This window comes from Salmo salar, chromosome ssa12 (genome assembly GCF_905237065.1).
Source record: "Salmo salar chromosome ssa12, Ssal_v3.1, whole genome shotgun sequence".
Taxonomy (NCBI): Eukaryota; Metazoa; Chordata; class Actinopteri; order Salmoniformes; family Salmonidae; genus Salmo; species Salmo salar.
The window spans coordinates 66294596-66318113 of record NC_059453.1 but is presented as its reverse complement, the minus strand read 5'-3'; the positions used below and the strand labels follow the sequence as shown (position 1 = coordinate 66318113).

At 41.6% G+C, this 23518-nt stretch overlaps 1 protein-coding gene across 6 annotated transcripts; it reads left to right on the top strand.

Moving 5' to 3' along the window:
- Positions 1-1082: 1082 nt before the first annotated feature.
- On the top strand, positions 1083-17172 carry LOC106565533 (zinc finger protein Eos). Of its 6 annotated transcripts, none has more exons than XM_045691659.1 (9): positions 1083-1179; positions 7933-8015; positions 8139-8190; positions 9811-9915; positions 10098-10364; positions 10552-10719; positions 10858-11007; positions 11089-11220; positions 11408-17172. In XM_045691659.1, the coding sequence occupies exons 2-9, from the start codon at positions 8010-8012 to the stop codon at positions 12283-12285; spliced, it is 1758 nt and encodes a 585-aa protein (XP_045547615.1). In that variant the 5' UTR covers positions 1083-1179; positions 7933-8009; the 3' UTR covers positions 12286-17172. The 6 variants fall into 6 exon arrangements, with proteins under 6 accessions (XP_045547615.1, XP_045547614.1, XP_013988250.1 ...); XM_045691658.1 differs by having other exon boundaries at positions 9808-9915; XM_014132775.2 differs by lacking the exon at positions 7933-8015.
- Positions 17173-23518: the final 6346 nt, after the last annotated feature.

The following is a 23518-nucleotide window of genomic DNA, read 5'->3' as shown; positions in this document are numbered from 1 at the left end:
ACAGGGAGTCACAGGTAAGTTTGTTGAGTCTTTGTTTGGCAACATTATGAAAGGTTCTCAATTTTTTTGACTTGTAAAATAGGAACATAATTGGAAAATGCCATGGATACCCCCACTCTCAACTTAAACTGGTGACTGAACTAAGATTTGTTAAAGGCAATGGTATTGCTGTTGTGATTAGTTGTGTAGTTTTGGGTACCGGTAGTTAGGAGTACGGCAAACACCTTATTTCTTAAGTTCCTCAATATACATTTACCATATTACAATGTCGGCTATGTGTTACAGCACTACTTTTGGTGTCCCCCTCAGGAATTGCTCTTGAGAAAATTTCATGTAATTGTCCCCTCCAAAGTTGATATCAGATTTTCTCCCCTGGGTGTAGGCCGTCATTGTTAAGAAGAATGTGTTCTTAACTGACTTGCCTAAATAAAACAATTGTTACTAGACTTCTTCCCAACCACTGAATTTTCATCAAGCCTCCACACAGAAATTATACTGCTAGTGGGCTGTAGCCTATATACAATTCTCTCTTGGATGAGTACAGGACAAGCCTATCCCTACAGAAAGTTTTGTGAAGAAAAAAATACTGATGAAAAGGAAATTGGCAAGAGGGTGGAACTAATTAGTGCAAGAAAGAAAGAAAGTTTTTCCTGGCTATAAACTTTTTCATCTAAATGAAAAAGGTGGACAATGTATGTGACATAACATGTAGCCTAATGTGCAACAAGTGGGTAATTTCAGAGAGATGAAGGTAGCTGAGAATTCAAGCTCGACACACTCGACATTCTATTGATGAAAATCCATGGGAGTTGGAAGCGGGTCTTTATCCCGGTATTTGACGGACCGGAAATTGTTTAGAACGCGATGTAAATGCTGCGGAGTGCCGGGTTCCACTAGATAGCAGAGCCACAAAGTCAAAATGTCTATATGTAAGAATTCATGAAAACAAAAATGTGCTTTTGGTCTTAATTTAAGGTTAGGCATAATGTTTCCAGTATGGTTAAGGTTAGGTTTAAAATCACATTTTAATAAGATAAATTGTGGAAATAGGCGGGGTTTATGACTTTGTAGCTGTGGTAACTAGTGACGACCCGAGTGCCGGGAGATGCTCTCGTCGCAAGAGAAAACAAGCAGAGCAGCAGAAACATAAAATCCCAGAATCGAGGCCTATCGTGACAGGTAAGGAAGATTTGCAAAAATGTTTGTGTAGATGCTGTTTTTATAGAGGTTGGAGTTTGTTGAAGTGCTTTTAATGTAAAGTTGGTAGCTGACGATGCCATCAACCAGAGATGCTAGCCAACTGATTAACGTTAGCTGTCTAGCCTAGCGCATTTTACTGGGCGGTGGGTACCATAGCAACCGCTTAAGAAACAGGCATTATTCATGTAACTAGCAGCCAGACATGCTAACCAAGACGTGGCATTGAGATTAAACACTTGCATCTACAATGTTTGCAACCGATATGATTTAGAAAAGCATCGTTAGTAGTAATATTTTATGTTCCTTACTATTTTGTTGATGTTATCCAACTGTCACTGTCTGCCTTGGGTAGCTAACGCTACTTAAAAGCAATTGGCTAATAGTTAGCTTGTCAGTTGCCAGGCTGGTCAGACAGCTATCTCAAAGATAGAAGAAGGGTTAGTTAGCCAAAAATACTGGTAACTTTAGCATAGCTAGCTAGCTAGCTGACTTGCTGAGCTCAGTTAGCTAGCATGTGCAAACAAGCTAGCTAACTAAGTAGCTAGCCATCCGACTAACGTCAATGATCATGATAACTACTGTAGCTAGCTAACACTTTCATTTGTGCTAACCAAAGATTATCTGCGCTAACGTAACGTTAGTGCAGGTTACAACCCCCAAGAAGATTGTCAGTTGTTTGTTTTTGGGGATTAAAACAACTCATTCTGTTACCAAACTTTGCATCTGAAAAGTGTCAAATCTGAGTCTCAGCATCATTCTGTTATCATGGAATTGCCCTAGAGCTAATGTAGCTAGCTAGTTATATGCTCACACTTTTGGTGGGGGTTGTAACATGTACTACATTAACACAGATATTCTTTGGTTGGCACCTATGAACGTGTTAGCTAGCTAGCTATATCTTTGACTTTAGTCAGATGGCTAGCTAGTTAGCATTCTGTTACCGTGGTATTTCAACAACCAACTATCCTTAAGCCACAGACAGTATAGGCTTAGTCCATGGTCTTGAAGGACTTGATAGCGAAGTGTTCAAGTGTTAAACAAAAGGCCATTGCCTCTCACTCCATTTCATTGGTGATTCTCACGAAACTGCCACTTGTCAAAAAATCCTCTTGGAATACTAATATTAGGATCTGTATTTCTTTTTCATAATTATGTTTATTGATCAGATATTATGCATTTTATCACAATCTCCAGAACTACTCATTACTTTATTGCAACAGTTTAAAAAAAACTATTAAGAAAATCAATTTCTAATATTTCTTTACATTGCTCACCTAATGCAAAGGCCTTAATTAAACAACACTAAAAAACAAGTATATTTAAAATTAAATTACTATTTATTTTGTAATTTCTCATTACCACAACAACCTTTTCTGAATGTTTATTTTTTTCTTCATTACTTGTTATTATATCAGACTGTCAGATTAAGCCAACATTATTAAAGTATACGTTTTATTTTTCCTATTATTTCCCCAAAATTAGTGCATTACAGTAATTAAGTATGTTTCTGTATTGATAGTTTGCCATTGAAAAACTGTACTGGGCTCTATTAGAGATTCATTAACCCAAAACATCATCAAACTGTCATTTGATCATCTCAAACGAGTTGCATAATACTAAAATCACTGATCTTAATGCAACTGACTAAAATACCCCTTATTTTAGCATAAATATAAGTACTGTAATTACGGGCAAGTACAGTATTTTCAAAAGTAGACTTAAGCATAAAGTGACTTCTTTTGAAAAAGTAAATTCTCCCAGGTCTTCACAGTTAATATTGCTGTATTAGGATGTGGATATGTGTGGTTCTAAGGTATTATAGATGGGATCCTGTGGGCAAATGGCCTAACATGATATGCCTATAAAGTATCTAAGTATACTGTTTTGGGTTATCAAACAACAGTATAGGTACTGTGGCTTGCCAAAATATTCACCCCCCTTGGCATTTTTCCTATTTATTTTGCCTTACAACCTGGAATTAAAATAGATTTTTTTGGGGGGGTTGTATCATTTGATTTACACAACATGCCTACTACTTTGAAGATGCAAAATATTTTTCCTTATGAAACAAACAGGAAATAAGATTAAAAAACAGAACTTGAGCGTGCATAACTATTCACCCCCCAAAGTCAATACTTTGTAGAGTCACCTTTAGCAGCAATTACAGCTGCAAGTCTCTTGGGGTATGTCTCTATAAACTTGCCACATCTAGCCACTGGGATTTTTTTCCCCCATTCTTCAAGGCAAAACTGCTCCAGCTCCTTCAAGTTGGATGGGTTCCGCTGGTGTACAGCAATCTTTAAGTCACACAGATTCTCAATTGGATTGAGGTCTGGGCTTTGACTAGGCCATTCCAAGACATTTAAATGTTTCCTCTTAAACCACTCGAGTGTTGCTTTAGCAGTATGCTTAGGGTCATTGTCCCGCTGGAAGGTGAACGTCCGTCCCAGTCTCAAATCTGGAAGACTGAAACAGGTTTCCCTCAAGAATTTCCCTGTATTTAGCGCCATCCATCATTCCTTCAATTCTGACCAGTTTCTCAGTCCCTGCTGATGGAAAAACTTCCCCACAGCTGGTGTGGTGTTCTCGGAGTGATGAGGGATGTTGGGTTTGCACCAGACATAGCGTTTTCCTTGATGGCCAAAAAGCTCAATTTTAGTCTCATCTGACCACAGTACCTTCTTCAATATGTTGGGGGAGTCTTGCATTTGATTTTTTTTTTCTTTAAGCAATGGCTTTTTTCTGGCCACTCTTCCATAAAGTCCAGCTCTGTGGAGTGTACAGCTTAAAGTGGTCCTATGGACAGATACTCCAATCTCTGCTGTGGAGCTTTGCAGCTCCTTCAGGGTTATTTTTGGTCACTTTGCCCTCCTTGCCTGGTCCGTGAGTTTTGGTGGGCGGCCCTCTCTTGGCAGGTTTGTTGTGGTGCCATATTCTTTCCATTTTTGAATAATGGATTTAATGGTGCTCCGTGGGATGTTCAAAATTAGATATTTTTTTTATAACCCAACCCTGATCTGTACTTCTCCACAACTTTGTCCCTGACCTGTTTAGAGAGCTCCTTGGTCTTCATGGTGCCGCTTGCTTGGTGGTGCCCCTTGCTTTGTGGTGTTGCAGACTCTGGGGCCTTTCAGAACAGGTGTGTGTGTGTGTGTGTGTTATATATATATATATATATACATATATACATACATACATACATACATACAGTTGAATTCGGAAGTTTACATACACCTTAGCCAAATACATTTAAACTCAGTTTTTCACAATTCCTGACATTTAATCCCAGTAAAAATTCCCTGTTTTAGGTCAGTTAGGATCACCACTTTATTTTAAGAATGTGAAATGTCAGAATAATAGTAGAGAGTGATTTATTTCAGCTTTTATTTCTTTCATCACATTCCCAGTGGGCCAGAAGTTTACATGCACTCAATTAGTATTTGGTAGCATTGCCTTTTAAATTGTTGAACTTGGGTCAAACATTTTGGGTAGCCTTCCACAAGCTTCCCACAATAAGTTGGGTGAATTTTGGCCCATTCCTCCTGACAGAACTGGTGTAACTGAGTCAGGTTTGTAGGCCTCCTTGCTTGCACACACTTTTTCAGTTCTACCCAAACATTTTCTATAGGACTGAGGTCAGGGCTTTGTGATGGCCACTCCAATACCTTGACTTTGTTGTCCTTAAGCCATTTTCCACAACTTTGGAAGCATGCTTGGGGTCATTGTCCATTTGGAAGACCCATTTGTGACCAAGCTTTAACTTCCTGACTGATGTCTTGATGTTGCTTCAATATATCCACATAATTATCCTACCTCATGATGCCATCTATTTTGTGAAGTGCACCAGTCCCTCCTGCAGTAAAGCACCCCCACAACATGATGCTGCCACCCCCATGCTTCACAATTGGGATGGCGTTCTTCGGCGTACAAGCCTTCCCCTTTTTCCTCCAAACGAAACGATGGTCATTATGGCCAAAAAATGTCATCAGACCAGAGGACATTTCTACAAAAAGTACGATCTTTGTCCCCATGTGCAGTTGCAAACCGTAGTCTGGCTTTTTTTATGGAGGTTTTGGAGCAGTGTCTCCTTCCTTGCTGAGTGGCCTTTCAGGTTGTGTCGATATAGGACTCGTTTTACTGTGGATATAGATACTTCTGTACCTGTTTCCTCCAGCATTTTCACAAGGTCCTTTGCTGTTGTTCTGGGATTGATTTGCACTTTTGCACCAAAGTACGTTCATCTCTAGTAGAGAGAACGCGTCTCCTTCCTGAGCGGTATGACGGCTGCGCGGTCCCATGTTTATACTTGCGTACTATTGTTTGTACAGATGAACGTGTTACCTTCAGGTGTTTGGAAATTGCTCCCAAGGATGAACCAGACTTGTGGAGGTCTACAATTTATTTTCTGAGGTCTTGGCTGATTTCTTTAGATTTTCCCCTGATGTCAAGCAAAGAGGCACTGAGTTTGAAAGTAGGCCTTGACATACATCAACAGGTACACCTCCAATTGACTCAAATGATGGCAATTAGCCTATCAGAAGCTTTTAAACCCATAACATAATTTTCTGGAATTTTCCAAGCTTTTTAAAGGCACAATCAACTTACATGGAACCCAAACCGGCTGCACGCGTGCTCTATCGTGCATACATTTATTTTGTCCCCCTACACCAACCGCGATCACGACACGCAGGTTAATATATCAAAACAAACTCTGAACCAATGACATTAATTTGGGGACAGGTCGAAAAGCATTCAACATATATGGCAATTTAGCTAGTTAGCTTGCACTTGCTAGCTACTTTGTCCTATTTAGCTAGCTTGCTGTTGCTAGCTAATTTGTCCTGGGATATAAACATTGAGTTGTTATTTTATCTGAAATGCACAAGGTCTTCTATTCCGACAATTAATCCACACATAAAACGGTCAACTGAATCGTTTCTAGTCATCTCTCCTCCTTCCAGGCTTTTTCTTGTTTGAACTTATATGGTGATTGTTATCTACACTTTCATAGTATTACCACGACAACCGGCAAAACAGTTCGTCTTTCAATCACCCACGTGGGTATAACCAATGAGATAGTACCTGCTTCTATAAACCAATGAGGAGATGGGAGAGGCAGGACTTGCAGCGCGATCTGCGTCAGAAATAGGAATTACTGCTATTTTAGCCCTTGGCAACGCAGATGCTCGATGGCGCGCGAGCAGTGTGGGTGCAATAATTGAATAACATATATTGCTACATTTATTTTGCAAGCTTGCATACGCGACGCGGTCAGCCTATTAGTGTATGTAAACTTCTGACCCACTGGAATTGTGATACAGTGAATAAGTGAAATAATCAGTCTGTAAACAATAGTTGGAAAAATGACTTGTGTCATGCACAAAGTAATGTGCTAACCAAATTGCCAAAATTATACTTTGTTAACAAGAAATTTGTGTTTGAAAAATGAGTTTTAATTTATATCTATGAGATCATGTGACACTTAAATTGCACACAGGTGTACTTTATTTAACTAATTATGTGACTTCTGAAGGTAATTGGTTGCACCATATCTTATTCAGGGGCTTCATAGCAAAGGTGGTGAATACATATGCACGCACCACTTTACTGTTTTTTTTATTTATTTTTTTAAACAAGTAATTTTTTTCATTTCACTTCACCAATTTGGACTTTTGTGTATGTCCATTACATGAAGTCCAAATAAAAATAACTTTAAATTACAGGTTGTAATGCAACAAAATAGGAAAAATACGTTAGAAAACAAAATAGGATGAATACTTTTGCAAGGCACTGTATGTGCTAAAACAGGTACACATCAAAATGGTGGATTTCCTCATTTTTAAGTGGTGGGGTTGCTCTTTGCTGAAACACAAATTCCAGATTGTGGCTTTATGTAAATTAAATGTGGTTTATACACAAATTTCTTGACAACTCCTACTTAATCAAATAACTAATGTTTTACAAAAAATCGATATAATAGGTGTAAGCAGTGGTCCTAGTAAGTAATTAAAGTTACTAGCACACTCATTGACTACATTAAAATTAGCTTATTATCAATACCTAAATGAAGGGTCTCATGACCAAAACAGACCTAAAAATTATGCGGTAATGAGAAATTTGTGTTTTGGTAATGAGAGCCCCTTAGCTCAGCCTGCAAGTAATCGGAGACAGCCATTATAAGTCAGCAAATAATTGACCACATCACTAAAGTCCATTCATGCCTCCATTTAGGTAATTAATGGAACGCTACGTTTCTCCCATTTTGAGCTTTTTTAGCCATTTCGGTAATGAGAAGGTCAGGCGTTGTTTGAGAATAAGATCCTCATTCTGAAGGCATATAAATTAAGAAATTAAATGAACTTGTGCTCATCTAAGGATTACTCCTCTAGACAGTGCATCATGGGTGAATAAAACTTTACTTAAATTATTGGCGTTTTTACAGCAACTTTAAAAAGTGATGCAGTAATAAGAAACACGTCCACATACTGTTTTTATGTAATAAATATAGTTTAATGTAAACTTCTAGTATACCATTTTTATGATTTATGGACAAACTGTGTTTTATTCAAATAAGTTAGAAAAACCTCAAGTAAAATTGGATAAAATGACCTAATCTGGATGCATTTCGGTAATGTGAATTTGGGGTGAAAATGTAAAAAATTCAGCCGGAAATGTAAAATATATATTTTTAAATAAGCCACTGTGCCATAAACTAGGCATCTTTGTCTTCAGAATGATAGTTGCAGATGCATCATGGGTTTTCTAACTCAATTTGATACCCGTCTGCTGAAATTGCTGGACTTCGCTCAATGAGGGTCAGTTGCACTTCATGAATTTTAAGCTACTATGCATTTCCTGGAACTGTGTCGTTGTGTTTACAGAGTGAAGAACTGAGATTTTTAAAGAGGCTCTCCTCTACCTGTTTGTTTTTCCTTCAGTTAACTGGTGTTAGAATGGATGACGACTGCAATGGCCGTCCCTACATGTCAGGTAAGTGTACGGAGGGCAGGGCATGGACAGTCCTTTGTAAACTCAGCAAAAAAAGAAACGCTGCTTTTTCAGGACCTTGTCTTTCAAAGATAATTTGTAAAAATCCAAATAACTTCACAGATCTTCATTGTAAAGGGTTTAAACACTGTTTCCCATGCTTGTTCAATGAACCATAAACAATTAATGAACATGCACCTGTGGAACGGTCGTTAAGACACTAACAGCTTACAGACGGTAGGCAATTAAGGTCAGAGGTATGAAAACGTAGGCCTCTTCAGTGTCCTTTCTACTGACTCTGAAAAACACCAAAAGAAAGATGCCCAGGGTCCCTGCTCCTCTGCGTGAACGTGCCCTAGGCATGCTGCAAGGAGGCATGAGGACTGCAGATGTTGCCAGGGCAATAAATTGCAATGTCCGTACTGTGAGACGCCTAAGACAGCGCTACAGGGAGACAGGACGGACAGCTGATCGTCCTCGTAGTGGCAGACAACGTGTAACAACACCTGCACAGGATCGGTACATCCGAACATCACAACTGCGGGACAGATACAGGATGGCAACAACAACTTCCCGAGTTACACCAGGAACGCACAATCCCTCCATCAGTGCTCAGACTGTCCGCAATAGGCTGAGAGAGGCTGGACTGAGGGCTTGTAGGCCTGTTGTAAGGCAGGTCCTCACCAGACATCACCGGCAACAACGTTGCCTATGGGCACAAACTCACCATTGCTGGACCAGATAGGACTGGCAAAAAGTGCTCTTCTCTGACGAGTCGCGGTTTTGTCTCACCAGGGGTGATGGTCGGATTCACGTTTATCGTCGAGGGAATGAGCGTTACACCGAGGCCTGTACTCTGGAGCGGGATCGAGGTGGAGGGTCCATCGTGGTCTGGGGCGGTGTGTCACAGCATCATTGGACTGAGCTTGTTGTCATTGCAGGCAATCTCAACGCTGTGCGTTACAGGGAAGACATCCTCCTCCCTCATGTGGTACCCTTCCTGCAGGCTCATCCTGACATGACCCTCCAGCATGACAATGCCACCAGCCATACTGCTCATTCTGTGCGTGATTTCCTGCAAGACAGGAACGTCAGTGTTCTGCCATGGCCAGCGAAGAGCCCAGAGCTCAATCCCATTGAGCATGTCTGGGACCTGTTGGATCAGAGGGTGAGGGCTAGGGCCATTTCCCCCAGAAATGTCTGGGAACTTGCAGGTGCCTTGGTGGAAGAGTGGGGTAACATCTCACAGCAAGAACTGGCAATCTGGTGCAGTCCATGAGGAGGAGATGCACTGCAGTACTTAATGCAGCTGGTGGCCACACCAGATACGGACTGCTACTTTTGATTTTGACCCCCCCACATCCCCTTTGTTGAGGGACACATTATTCAATTTCTGTTAGTCACATGTCTGTGGAACTTGTTCAGTTTGTCTGTTGTTGAATCTTATGTTCATACAAATATTTACACATGTTAAGTTTGCTGAAAATAAATGCAGTTGACAGTGAGGACGTTTCTTTTTTTGCTGAGTTTATTAGCTGACTTACTGACCTTATGGTTGTGACATTATCGAGATGGCTGAATGAACTGTCAGTAGGTCTACATAATTTTGTGTGTGGACAGCAGGCAGTGGAGACTCTTCGATGGAGAGGGAGTTTTCAGGGGCCCTTGGAGGCCCCACAGTGAGCACCCCCAACAGCCAGCACACTTCTCCCAGCCGCTCTCTTAGTGGTCAGTTCCAATTTGTCAATTCTTTTGTCTTTGACTTACAAGTACTGAACTTTATTATTCCAAGGGAGAGTATGGTAGTTGGTTTTATGGCTCAGATGTTTTTATTTTACTTTAGCCAGCACATCCGTGTCTCTGCTCACATCATATGTCCCTCTCCTGGTCTAAACCCTGTCTCTCTCCAGCCAACTCCATCAAAGTGGAGCTGTACAGTGATGAGGAGCCGGGCCGCGGCACGGGGCCAGAGGATGAGAGAGGGGACAGGGTGGAGGAGGGGGGTTCTGAGCAGGGAGGAGAGGCCGGAGGAGGGGGCTACAGGGAGCAGGCCAGTCCAGAGCCCATGTCACCAGGAGGTGCCATCCGGCTGCCCAACGGAAAACTCAAGTGTGACATCTGTGGGATGATCTGCATCGGGCCCAACGTCCTCATGGTGCACAAACGCAGCCACACAGGTGACTGATCAATTGATTGAGTGATTGATTGATTAGTCCTTTATACAAAAAGATGAGGTTAGTTTGTTGCGCAGATCTGCCCGAAACCAGGTTGACATTGTAATTTGGGCACGTGACTGGGAGTGAAACTGATTTCAAACTGGTTTGTACGGAGTCGGGTGTGTAAACTGGTATGTGCCTCCTCCAGGTGAGCGGCCATTCCAGTGTAATCAGTGTGGGGCCTCTTTCACCCAGAAGGGGAACCTGCTGCGTCACATTAAGCTGCACTCTGGGGAGAAGCCTTTTAAATGTCCCTTCTGCAGCTACGCATGCCGCAGACGGGACGCTCTTACAGGCCACCTCCGCACTCACTCGGGTGAGAGGGATATACATACTGTACACACACACACTTGGGTGAGGAAAAGAGGGTCTGAGTTGAGCATGTCAGTTCCTGAGCAAAAGACACAGACCTAGAGTTCTGTATGTATTCAAGGTATGTTGACTTTGTCCCCAGTGTCGTCTCCCACAGTGGGGAAGCCCTATAAGTGTAGTTACTGTGGCCGCAGCTACAAGCAGCAGAGCACCCTGGAAGAGCACCGTGAACGCTGCCACAGCTACTTGCAGAGCCTGGAGACACAGCAGCCAGCCAGCGCTCAGACTCAAGGTAGTGGAGAAATAACACATACACATACTCACACACTGCATGTTACTGCTTCTATCTATGGTGTGATTATATATTTTATAGAAGAGGAGCTGAGGGACCTGGAGTTCATGCCTGACAACCTGCTGCAACCTTCCTCAGACAAGATGGCGTTCATCGATCGGCTAGCCCACAGCATCACCAAACGCAAGAGATCCACACCACAGAAATTTGTAGGTAAGCAGTTAATTGGAATTTCTTTATGGGGAGGTGAGCAAAGACACCGCTCACACACAGGTAACACAAAAAGGGTACAAGATCATTAATGAGATCAGGTGTCAGTTTAAAAATGAAGACCTGCACATCACTAGTTCCTCCCAATGAATTGTGGTACAGTGTGATTCCATGCCTATCTGCCCTGCAGGACAGAAGCACATGCGCCTCAGTCTGGCCGACACGCCTTACGAGCTCAGAACCGCCTTCGACAAGGACGGGGTTACGCACCACGGTGGTCTGGAGCAGCCACACTACACTAGCCTGGGAGGAGGGTACCTGGGGGGACAGGGAGTTGGAAGTGGTGGTGGATCTGAAGGCCTCCGACCCCTACGCTTGCCTCTCCCTCACCCCTCCTGCCTGTCGGAGCTCCGGCCGGTCATCAGCTCGGCTCACACCCCCATGGCTACGCTGGGGCCGAGGCTAGACTGCACTGGGGCCGGGGCTGGCCTAGGGTCCACAGGTGTGGGGGGCAGGGAGGCTGCAGAGGGCCACGAGGACCTGCCCCCTGGCCGCAGCCACGGCCCGTCACCTTGCAACGGTTGCCAGGACTCCACGGACACAGAGAGCATGCCGGATGAAGTGTTTAGCGGTGTAGCGCCTGCCCTGCCGCTCCACAACAACAACAATCACCTCAACCTCCACCAGCTCCACTCCAACCACCACCCTCCCCCTCCACCCCTACTGCACCACAGGGGCATGGACAGCCCAAGCCATGCCAAAGACAGGGATGGAGAGAGGGACAGGGAGGAGGGTGGCCACCCTGCTTTCCCCCCACCCTCTGCACTGGCCCCAGGCTCCCCCACCTCAAGGCAGATGTTTCGGGTGGTGGACGGAGAGGGGCACACAGTGCGCTCTTTCCGCTGTGAGCACTGCCGTGTGCTCTTCCTGGACCACGTTATGTTCACCATCCACATGGGCTGCCACGGCTTCCGCCAGCCCTTCGAGTGCAACATCTGTGGCCATCGCAGCCAGGACCGCTATGAGTTCTCTTCCCACATTGTCCGCGGAGAGCACCTGCCAGGCTGAGGCTGGCTGGATGGGCCTCTGTACTTAGGGCTGTTTTTACTCTGAGAGAAGGGCCTGCTTGGGTTTGGTCTGCACTGCATCACAAGAGGGGGTAGAAGGGGAAGGGTAGTAAAAAAAAAAAACTGCTTTTTGTAAATGATTTGTACACAAGCATTGATACTGATATCACATAAACCTCAACTTCAAATAGGCACATTAGATTAGCTCAATTGCGTCACAAAAAAAAAAAAGGGGAGAATCCTCACTACTCTGAATACACTTTTCAAAATGTATGAATTCTTGCCAGAAAATGCTAAGATGAAGAGTAAATGCACTTTTCTATCCTCAGAAGTGCCTTTCTCTGGTGTGGTCTGTCTACCTTTCCTCTCTTATCCGGGTAAAAAAACCGGGCGCACAAAAAGTGATGCTACTAGCAAGACAATGTGATTTATATCTGACTTTGTTTTCCTCTACTGCACTTTAATCAAGATTTTAACTAAAATTTATAATGCAAGAAAACAAACAAACAGTTGTCAATGTGCACTTCGTTGCGCTTGCAAGCTGCAGTCAGACATCAGTAGTCGTCGTCTTTAGATGCCATTAGGCTTCCTAGGAATTTGTCCGTTTAACAAAGCCCTATTTTGAAAAGCACTTTTAAAAAATCCATTCCATTCCCTAACATGCTTAGTCCCTAGGGGTGTGGCAGACAGTGTTGTGTAAGATTGTGTATTTGATGTATAGTAGGTAATGTATTTTAATAACAGTTGCGGTGCAGGCCAGGCCCAGGATCCCAAGTCAAATAGTAAGAAGGATTTGAGGGGTTGGCCTCAAATGAGTGCACTTTCCAATTTCAGTTTGTGTGTGTGTGTTGGTTGGTTCTTTTGGAAGTTTAGTAAATTAAATGAGAGAGATCGAGTTGAAGGCTTTTATCAGTGTGAATGTTGTGGGGTGGAATGGGGTACAGTATGTTTGTTTTTGTTTCATTTGATTGCTTTTGTTGCACTGAGATATAATTATATTAAACTATTTTATAGAAGAGGTTATTTATGGCCTGCACATTTCTCTGTGGAGTGTGTTGAAAGAATTGTTGTTTTTTTTTAAACTCAACTCCACAAAAGGAGAGCTACTGCCACTATTTTGGAGTTGACTTCAACAAAGGGTGGAGATTGTTGGCAATTTTAGAAGGTCCCTGATATCCCAATGTGTTGCTTACTATGAAACAAACCAAAACCAATATTATTTATTTGAGACCTAAAACAATTGTTGTATATTCATTGTATTGTGCCTTTCATGACATTGACCTTGCTGACAATTCTTGCCAACATACATTTTTCCATCCATAAAGATATCTTTGACATTACATGAAATATCCCAGCTGGCTCTGCTAAATGCCCACACTGAATCCTACATTTCCCTCTACTAATCACACATTTTAATTTGAAGTCACTAATTTTTGAAGTGGCCTAATGTAGATATAAATTGTATAACATCGTCCCAAAAGGAAAGAGACAAAGACATGTTAAAAAGAGAAGAACTTTTCATTTATGAAAGGTTTAGAAATAAGTACATGTGCATGAGATTGTTTGTGACCTGCTGCTAAGGCATGAATGTGTGTGTGTGTGTGTGTGTGGTTGACCACAGTTGTCGGTGGTTAAGATTGAGAAGGTGATTCTTCAGAAGTTTGAAATGCTTATTTTCGTTCAATGATTTTCTTTCTTTCTCATCGGACTTGTAATTGTTGTTTTTGTAGAGCGCACTGACGTTGGTAAACATTTTCCTTGGAATCATGAAGCATTCAGATCCCTTCAGGCAACTTTGACTTAACAATGCTTTGATCAAGGGAACGTGATGAATACACACTTTGTGAATGAAAAGAAACAGTTTGGGCAGTTGTGGTCCTACTCTTTTACCCAATCTCTTAGTCTTCACATTGAATGAACTCGGAAGCCTGTAGGATTTATAGTTCTTGATTAGGGCCCAGAGTTTCCCATGGTCAAGCAAAACTCCTGGCCCTACTCATGACACAGATTAAGTATGAGAGACAGGAATATCTGCTGTGGCTATGGGATTTATTTTTTTAAATAAATGTGAAACTCTTTACCTCAAATGATAATTGCCTCTGTCGGGAGTATGGGTTTGGTGATTGAATTTTTCTGTGGTTAATTTGAAAGTTTTTAAGTTGGTTTTGGCAGCCCTGTATCTTCACTTCATTTAATATTTAATTAATCTTACAAAAAAAGGAATGTGCTTTGAAGTGGGTTGTATACAAGAAAATGCCTCATCCCAATGTCAGAAAAGACACAATCTTCTAAAACAATTACATAGCACTGAAATTGTACTGAATTACAGGGCATAGTTGCACTTAATCAGTTGCATTAAATTTAATCGGTAATGCTGTTCTAAACGTAATGCCTTATGAACGGATATGTAATTACTGTTCAAAGTAGAGAAATTATATATCTAATGTAATCCGAAATGGTTGGATTATTGAATTGACGTGGAAGTTCTGCATTGATCGTTTGACGGCAGTTCTTGGAAGAGCAGGTTTAGGTGTCTCCAGATACGTTTCTGTGTGTAACTCTTGCTATTGTGCCTTTTCCGCCCCCCCCCTTAGGTTTTCACTGTTTGATGTTGGCTACATCAGATCTGAGGACAGAACGCTTGGCCATGGGTCTTGAAAGCTCAATAAACGGCAACACAAATTGATGTCATATGCTAGGTTTCCATCAAATTGGTGAAAGATTTTAATGTGAATATTCAAAAATCCGCATAAAGAAAATGTGAATTTACCCGCCAGTGGTGCGTTTCCACCAAACTGACTTATTGCAGATAAAAATCAGTGCGTGATGACGTAGTGCACAATGTACTTTTTCGCTTAAGTTTATGTACCGAATAAAAATCCAATGTTCAATGTGTTTCCATCGCATTTTCAATTCTACTGATAGTTTTATCACAAACTGTTGCATTAAATAGCTAATGTGCTTATTCTGGTTTTAGCACGTGCGCCCTAGCCAACAGCTTGCCGATACAGTTCAGGTAGGTTAGTCTACAAACATGAGATTATTATGATTAAGAGTTACAATATTTGTGTTTGTCAAACGGCAGTCAAGCATCGATCATGTCACCAGAATAAGACCCGAAGGCTCACTTCCACCACCCTGTGAAGTTCAGAACTTATTTCAACTGTAGCCAAAACTGCATGGTTTCCAGAGTCGTAGTGGGAGGACCACACACCATGTCATCACGTGACTCCCAAGTTTACTTCCATATGATAGTTATATCAATATTTGCGCATAAAAGGTGTTTCCACCGCCATTTTTCGCATACTACATTTTACCAACACAAAAAGATCCCACCATGTCAAAAGAACAAATTCTTTCGGCATTTATAAAATTGTACTGAAACTTGTTTCCATCACAGCTGTTGTGATTTTTCTTTATACTGTATGATTTACTCATATAATAACTGGATGGAAACGTGGTTAGATACATTTGGAATTTTTTGTTTTTTAATTATCAGTGTTAGTTCTAGCCATTTCACATCAGTCACCGATCTGACAACTAGCTACACAGGCAGCCCAATCAAACCAATCAAAAGGCCAATTAGTGAAAAGATCAGAATAGGGCTGCCTGTGTAAACGCAGCCTACGGGAGAATCATAATTGCATACCTCTCCCGTCCTCAAAATTCATTGGAGGAGGTCAGAGGGGAGGGAACGCAAGGAGTATGCAATTGAGGTTCTCCCAGTGACAATGGGGGGGTTCGATGAATTGTGCCTGTGCAGTCATGTTTTGCACCGGCTGAAAGTTGACTGCATTCGATTTGGAACCGGGCTGCCTCTCGGGCATGAGCCAGGTGTCCCGACCGGTCCGACGGCAAAGTCGGCTCAAAACAAAAGTTACGTAATTAACGAGTAGGATTCTATGTTTTCACATGCGAAAGTGATTGCTTTTGATAACGCTTTGTCCGCCTTACCAATGAACTAGTTTGAAAATTCAAATATTTATTTTTTGCAAAAGAGATGTACGATGCACCCGGGCCAGCGTAATAACACTCCCTCATTGACTGTCATTCGACAAATCAGGCTGATGGCACAGCACAGAACTCTGTAGCTTGTAATTGACTCATCTCACAGTTTTAGCTTTAATTTAAAATGTGCCTAGGACTTTACTCAGATCTGTGAATTATGATGCAAAAACATCTTTGTTCTGTAAACCAAATGGCATGTACAGTTTTTGAACAGAGCTATATTAAAGAGTTTAGCTGAATTTATAGCAGATATGTCTGGGCTTTGGTAATAGTGTGAAAAGGCAAATTCAGTTAACCTAACTCGACAAGGGTAATTGGACAGTATGTATTTCATACTTGCCCTGGCTGTGACCAGTGCCATTTCTTTCACATGAAATCCACTTAGACCAGAAGTTCAGCAGAAAATCCCTGAAAAGGTAATCCTGGATTTGATTATTTGGATTACAGTTATGCTTTTAAAATCTGGTGCATGAGGTAACAATGCTGTTTGCAACCTTTCCTTACTCAGCTTTCTCCAAATAGTCTTGAGGATAAATGACTCAAGCTTATTTTGTATTTCTCCTTAACAGCCACCCCAGCTTCAGAGAGAACATTTTATTACTGATGTGCTCTTGTTTTTGTGGTTGCATTTTGCCCTTGTTTGAATGTTTTATTTTTCAAGGTTTCTCTATTGCACTGTGTTTGTGTTCCCTTTGACTTGACTATCTGCTCTGTCACCTTTTCTCCTCCTGCCCCTGTGAATGGTGTGGATTCGCTTTAACTACTGCAGAGCCTTTTTACATGTACCATAATGTAATTAAGTATGTGTAATCAAGATTAAAACTACTGTAAGTTTTGTACTGTATTGGAGAGTCTATTCCAAATAAATAAACTTTACTTGGCTGGCTGATATTTCCTACATTGCTAAATAAGAGTCAGATATTTATAAAGAGGAGGAGGAGTTCTGGGTGGGCCACCCTGTAAAAAGATAACATATGCCATCAGAACAGTAGTCCACAATCACACCATGTAATAACAGCCAACAGAGGAAAAACAGGAATGGCAATGTTAATTTCTGGATTTGGTTGAGTATTCTCTTAAATGCATGCAGATAGCCTGACAGAAGGCTTTGTCCAGGTCACAGATGTCAAACTCATCCCATGGAGGGCAGTGTCTGCGGGTTTTCACTCCTCCCTTGTACTTAAGGCCTAGTTTCAAGCAGATCAAGAGTTAACCCGCGATAGCCAACACCCGCATTGCTGATGTCTTGGCGGCGTCTGAGGTGTAAATGCGTTAACTGTGAAATCGGTGCGCAGCTGCTCTTGATCATTGTCACAAAACCACACCCTCCCACTCGTGTTAGAAGTTCAGAACAAGAACGTGTAGGCGGCAGGTAGCCTAGTGGTTAGAGAGTTGGACTAGTAACCGAAAGGTTGCAAGATCGAATCCCCGAGCTGACAAGGTAAAAATCTGACATTCTGCCCCCGAACAAGGCAGTTAACCCACTGTTCCTAGACCGTCATTGAAAGTAAGAATTTGTTCTTAACTGACTTTCCTATTTAAATAAAGGTAAAATAAAAATATATACAGTACCAGTCAAGTTTCAATTCATTCAAGGGTTCTTTATTTTTACTATGTTCTACATTGTAGAATAATAGTGAAGACAAACTATGAAAAAACACATGTAAGTAACCAAAGTGTTAAATAAATCTAAATATTATATATTTGAGATTCTTAAAAGTAGCCACCCTTTGCCTTGATGACAGCTTTGCTGAGTGTCTTGGCATTCTCTCAAACAGATTCATGAGGTAGTCACCTGGAATGTTTTTCAAATAACAGGTGTGCCTTGTGAATTTGTGGAATTTCTTTCCTTAATGCGTTTGAGCCAATCAGTTGTGTTGTGACAGTGTAGGGGGGTATACAGAAGATAGCCCTATTTGGTAAAAGACCAAGTCCATATTATGGCAAGAACAGCTCAAATAAACGAAGAGAAACGACAGTCCATCATTACTTAAAGACATGAAGGTCAATCAATCCGGAAAACTAAAAACTTTTAAAGTTTCTTCAAGTGCAGTCGCAAAAGCTATCAAGCGCTATGATGAAACTGGCTTTCATGAGGACTGCCACAGGAAAGGAAGACCCAGAGTTACCTCTGCTGCAGAGGATATGTTAATAAGAGTTACCAGCCTCAGAAATTGCAGTCCAAATAAACGCTTCACAGAGTTCAAGTAACAGACATCTCAACATCAACTGTTCAGAGGAGACTGCTTGAATCAGGCCTTCATGGTCGAATTGCTGCAAAGAAACCACTACTAAAGAACACCAATAGGAAGAAGAGACTTGCTTGGACCAAGAAACACGAGCAATGGAAATTAGACCGGTGGAAATCTGTCCTTTGGTTTGATGAGTCCAAATGTGAGATTGTTGGTTCCAACTGCTGTGTCTTTGTGAGATGCTGAGTAGGTGAATGGATGATCTCAGCATTTGTGGTTCCCACCGTGAAGCATGGAGGAGAAGGTGTGATGGTGCTTTGCTGGTGACACTGTCGCTGCTTTATTTAGAATTCAAGGCACACTTAACCAGCATGGCTACCACAGCATTTTGCATTGATACGCCATCCCATATGGTTTGCGCTTTTTGGGACTATCATTTGTTTTTCAACAGGACAATGACCCAACACACCTCCAGGCTGTTTAAGGGCTATTTGACCAAGAAGGAGAGTGATGGAGTGCTGCATCAGATGATTTGGCCTCCACAATCACCCGACCTCAACCCAATTGAGATGGTTTAGGATGAGTTGGACCGCAGAGGGAAGGAAATGCAGCCAACATGTGCACAGCTCATGTGGGAACTCCTTCAAGACTTTTGGAAAAGCATTCCAGGTGAAGCTGGTTAAGAGAATGCCAAGAGTGTGCAACGCTGTCATCAAAGGGTGGCTACTTTGAAGAATATAAAAGATATTTTGATTTGTTTAATGCTTTTTTGGTTACTACTTAATAATGTGTTATTTCATAGTTTTGATGTCTTCACTATTATTCTACAATGTAGAAAATAGTAAAAATAAAGAAAAAGCCTTGAATGAGTTGGTGTGTCCAAACTTTTGACTGGTACTGTGTGTGTGTGTGTGTGTGTGTGTGTGTGTGTGTGTGTGTGTGTGTGTGTGTGTGTGTGTGTGTGTGTGTGTGTGTGTGTGTGTGTGTGTGTGTGTGTATATATATATATATGATGAGTTACCCTCAGACCAATCTACTCACAATCAAACAAGCTAGCCTCGGAGATGTCCCTGACAGCAGCAGCCTCAACAATGTTCCTGATGACAAACTTTTTGATGGCCTTGTCCTTGGGCATACGGCGAGCACAGTTGCTGCAGCGGATGGGCTGCACATGCCCACGGCCCTTCTGGGCACGACCGCAGTTCCTTCTCTTCTTAGTCTAAACAAAGGCACAATGGATGTCTTGAAACATGAGCACAGAGGCTCACTGTCAAATTATTCACAAGGGTTTTTCAACTCCAGTCCTGGTGACCCCACTGTGTGTGCAGGTTCATTCTAGTCAATTAGGTACTCCAATTTCACTTAAGTGCTGTGTCAGTAATCTCAGTATAAAATACTTTGTTACACACAAACCTAGAGTGCAGAAAAATAACCAACCTGCAATGTACCGACTCTCTCTTGAGAAACCAAAACCAAAAGACAAAACCCATGTTTCAAGCAGCCTCAAGCATTATTCAGCCTACATAAAATGCGTTCATATTTACATTTCCTGCCTGAGCGTTTCCTAGCAGTCCAGTGGTCTTTGCCAGAACAGGTAGGTAGCTAGTTAGTTGGTCCAGAGTTGTGCAATAGTTAATTGCATAAACTTAATTAATAAAAAATTTTACACTTCAGAACATAAACTGAATGGATGTCAATAGGGGGGAACTGTACATTTGACAATGTGAGTTGTTTTTCAAGGACAACTCAGCATGTTGAATCAAGGCAGGAAAAGGGACCAGAAGTAGGGGTAGGACCGAACTATTTGTTCTTCTTCTTCTTCTTCGGTGGAGTTTAACGGCCGTTGGCATCCAATGTTGCATTAATAGTATAAATCCATTACACTTTGTGATACAAATGGGGAAATGGAAAAAAATTAAATAAATGTATTTTTAATTACCCTACCAACTAACCCTACACTCATTAAAACCCACCACCTTATTCCACTACTTTACCCTATCTGAACCTACCCCAGGCCAACGACCTGAGAGGACAGGACACTACCACTCAACACACCATGTAACTCTTCTAAAGTCAAATCTCATACCCCCAAGTACTTCTCTGCAGCTGCCACCACAACATATATTTTCTGTCATTTAGGTTCCATCTCTGTGGTACAGTTGATAACCATTACTAGGAACACTAAGAAGCCAACCTTACTGAAACATATATCATTCATTGGCCTATCCCTCTGCTCTGTCACAGATCTACTATTCACAGGGCTCCTCTCAGAATCCCTCACCCTTGACCCACCTTCCTCTACTTCCTTCACTTCCTCAGCATGCGACATCTTCTACACTACTCTGACCCTGGCCACATCAACCTGCTTCTCTCGCACCCGACACCTCCGACCCCCAGCAACGGACCGAGCGAACTGTCTCTCCAGCACTTAATATACCTCACTGCTCCAACACCCTCCATGTTGTGAAGGACACAGAAAGCACTCATATATATTTGTTATTGTCTTATCAAATGAATCAACTATTGACTTATTTTAGTTCTACAAAATAAACAATTGCGGAAGGATATGGGGCATAATGTATCTTTGTCAGTAGTTTTTGGGGTGGCAGGTTAACTGCCTTATGGTTAGAGTATTGGGCCAGTAACCAAAAGGTTGCTGGTTTGAATCCCAGAGCTGACACGGTAAAAATCTGTCGTTCTGCCCCATAACAAGGCAGTTAACCCACTGTCCCCTAGTAGGCCGTCGTTGTAAATAAGAATTTGTTCTTAACTGACTTGCCTACTTAAATAAAAATAAAAATTGTAGTCTGTCATTTCCCATGATGGATTTTCATGAATGCGCAATTTACAAGCATTTGTTTGTTGTATTACAAATGACATTTCTCTGTTGATCTATGACGTTACAAATTTACTGTCGCTTCGGCCATCCAAACCTTCTATTTAATTAATTGGACATAATTTCAATTTGTTGGAGGGAGAAAATATGCGTCCATATTTTCCTGTCTGTCCTGGACAGCGAGAAATGTCTCCATGCACCCCACGCACACAGAACCTGGCGTAGTCGGCCCTGCCCATCACACGTTTTCATTGGTTGAGGCGCATTCCCATTCCACCACCTCGACACCAAAGATGTTCTGTCTGTCACGGTATCTCATCCGTAAACACGTACATATAACAGATCAGCTATCTTGCACCTCTAGCTAGCTAGTTGGCTAACATTATAGGTTTACAAAGTCATGTCTAACAGTCATAGCCAAAATCACATCACGCCTCCTTGGAGTTGTATTACCAAAAAGGTTTGAATGTACCGCTTATTGGATGTTACATTTCAAGAAACTTTAACCACACTGCTAACCATATGCCTAACCCTAAATTAAGACCAAAAAGCATTTCTTTTTTTTTCATGAACTTTTATGATATAGACAATTTTGAAGTTGTGGCTGTGGTGATTAGTGGAAACCCTTGCGTGCTGTGTGTGTTCATCACTGTTTTCAGACCGGGTAGGACACATTTTGCAGCGATTTGTTCCATACGCTAGTTTGCAACATTGCAGAAAATGTTGCAATCCATTACGGTTACTAGTTACCTGTCCAAAACTGTAATCGGTAATGTAACTTTTGGATTACCCAAACTCAGTAACATAATCCGATTACATCTTGTTACTTTTAGATTACTTTCTCCTTAAGAGGCATTAGAAGAAGCAAAAAATGTATGTTACCAATTGAACGACATCATTGCAGGATAAATCAATGTTAAAGTTTACATAGCTGGCCATATGGATGTTAAATTATACTTTATGGGTATGTATGTAGGCTTCTTCTAACCTATCGACTTCTACTACTGAAAAACCAAAGTCTATCAGAATTCCAGTCATTCCAATAAATCTTATACCCCTTGATCTTCAAGATTAGGACTGGAAATATGGAAGTATAGATTAGCCAAATTGTTTTACCTGAGCATGACCCCAAAACTAAGGACTTAACTCTGTTGTTTATGACTTTGTTGTCATTTTTTTTATTGAACCTTTATTTAACTAGGGATGTCAGTTAAGAACAAATTCTTATTTACAATGACAGCCTACCCCAGACGACACTGGGCCAATTGTGCGCCACCCTATGGGACTCCCAATCATGGCCAGATGTGATTCGAACCAGGTACTGCAGTGACACCTCTTGCACTGAGATGCAGTGTCTTAGACCACTGTGCCAATCAGGAGCCCGAGGACTGATTGGGCTCATTGATTCATGTTGAAAAATAAATGCTGCGCTAATGGAAAGGCATGCTTTGAGCAATACTGAAAAGTGATATTTACATGAGGAAAATGAATGCCATGTGCTGCATTTGCTATAGGCCTATTGTTTACCTTTTTGTTGGTGACAACTTGATATCTTGATAATATACATTTTATTATTTAACCTTTATTTGGGAGTCCACATCACAGACGGTTGTGATACAGCCTGGAATCAAACCAGTGTCTGTAGTGACGCCTCTAGCACTGAGATGCAGTGCCTTAGTCCGCTGCGCCACTCAGGAGCAAATCCACAGATAAAACAATGAAACAATAACAGATGAAACAATAACAAAACGGTTGCCCCGCCTCTGTTTTGGTAAAAAGCTGAGGGATGGGCCTGGAGAAATGGGATTAATAGGCAGAGCTATGTACTGACCATCCATGATGAGGCTGTACAGTGTTTGTTTACATTCACAATGTTTACAAACATTGGAGTAAAACTAGTTTATATTTTGGGTTCTCATGGAGTGGGCCAATTGAACTAAGTTCATGAGGCATTTATAAGTTATATTCTTCAAGAATCAATGGATAGATATATATAAATCCAAAAATGGATGTAGCAACTACAGATTGCCCTTTTAAGTCTATCTAAAGTGTGCGAGATTGAGCATGTGACCATTAGGCCTATGGATTTTTTTTTTTTAATCAACATGAATTAGATTGAGAAATAAAAGCCCCACTTTTATTCCATAGGCTGGGATCCGCATTTTGCAGCTGTTGCAAGAGGGCATGTTTCACAGGCA

What these genes read in the sequence shown, in the direction of transcription:
- LOC106565533 (XM_045691658.1), top strand. An exon ending in GCACAAACGCAGCCACACAG is followed by an intron (nt 10,365 to 10,551) that starts GTGACTGATCAA and finishes TGCCTCCTCCAG; the next exon opens with GTGAGCGGCCATTCCAGTGT. An exon ending in CACACCACAGAAATTTGTAG is followed by an intron (nt 11,221 to 11,407) that starts GTAAGCAGTTAA and finishes TCTGCCCTGCAG; the next exon opens with GACAGAAGCACATGCGCCTC.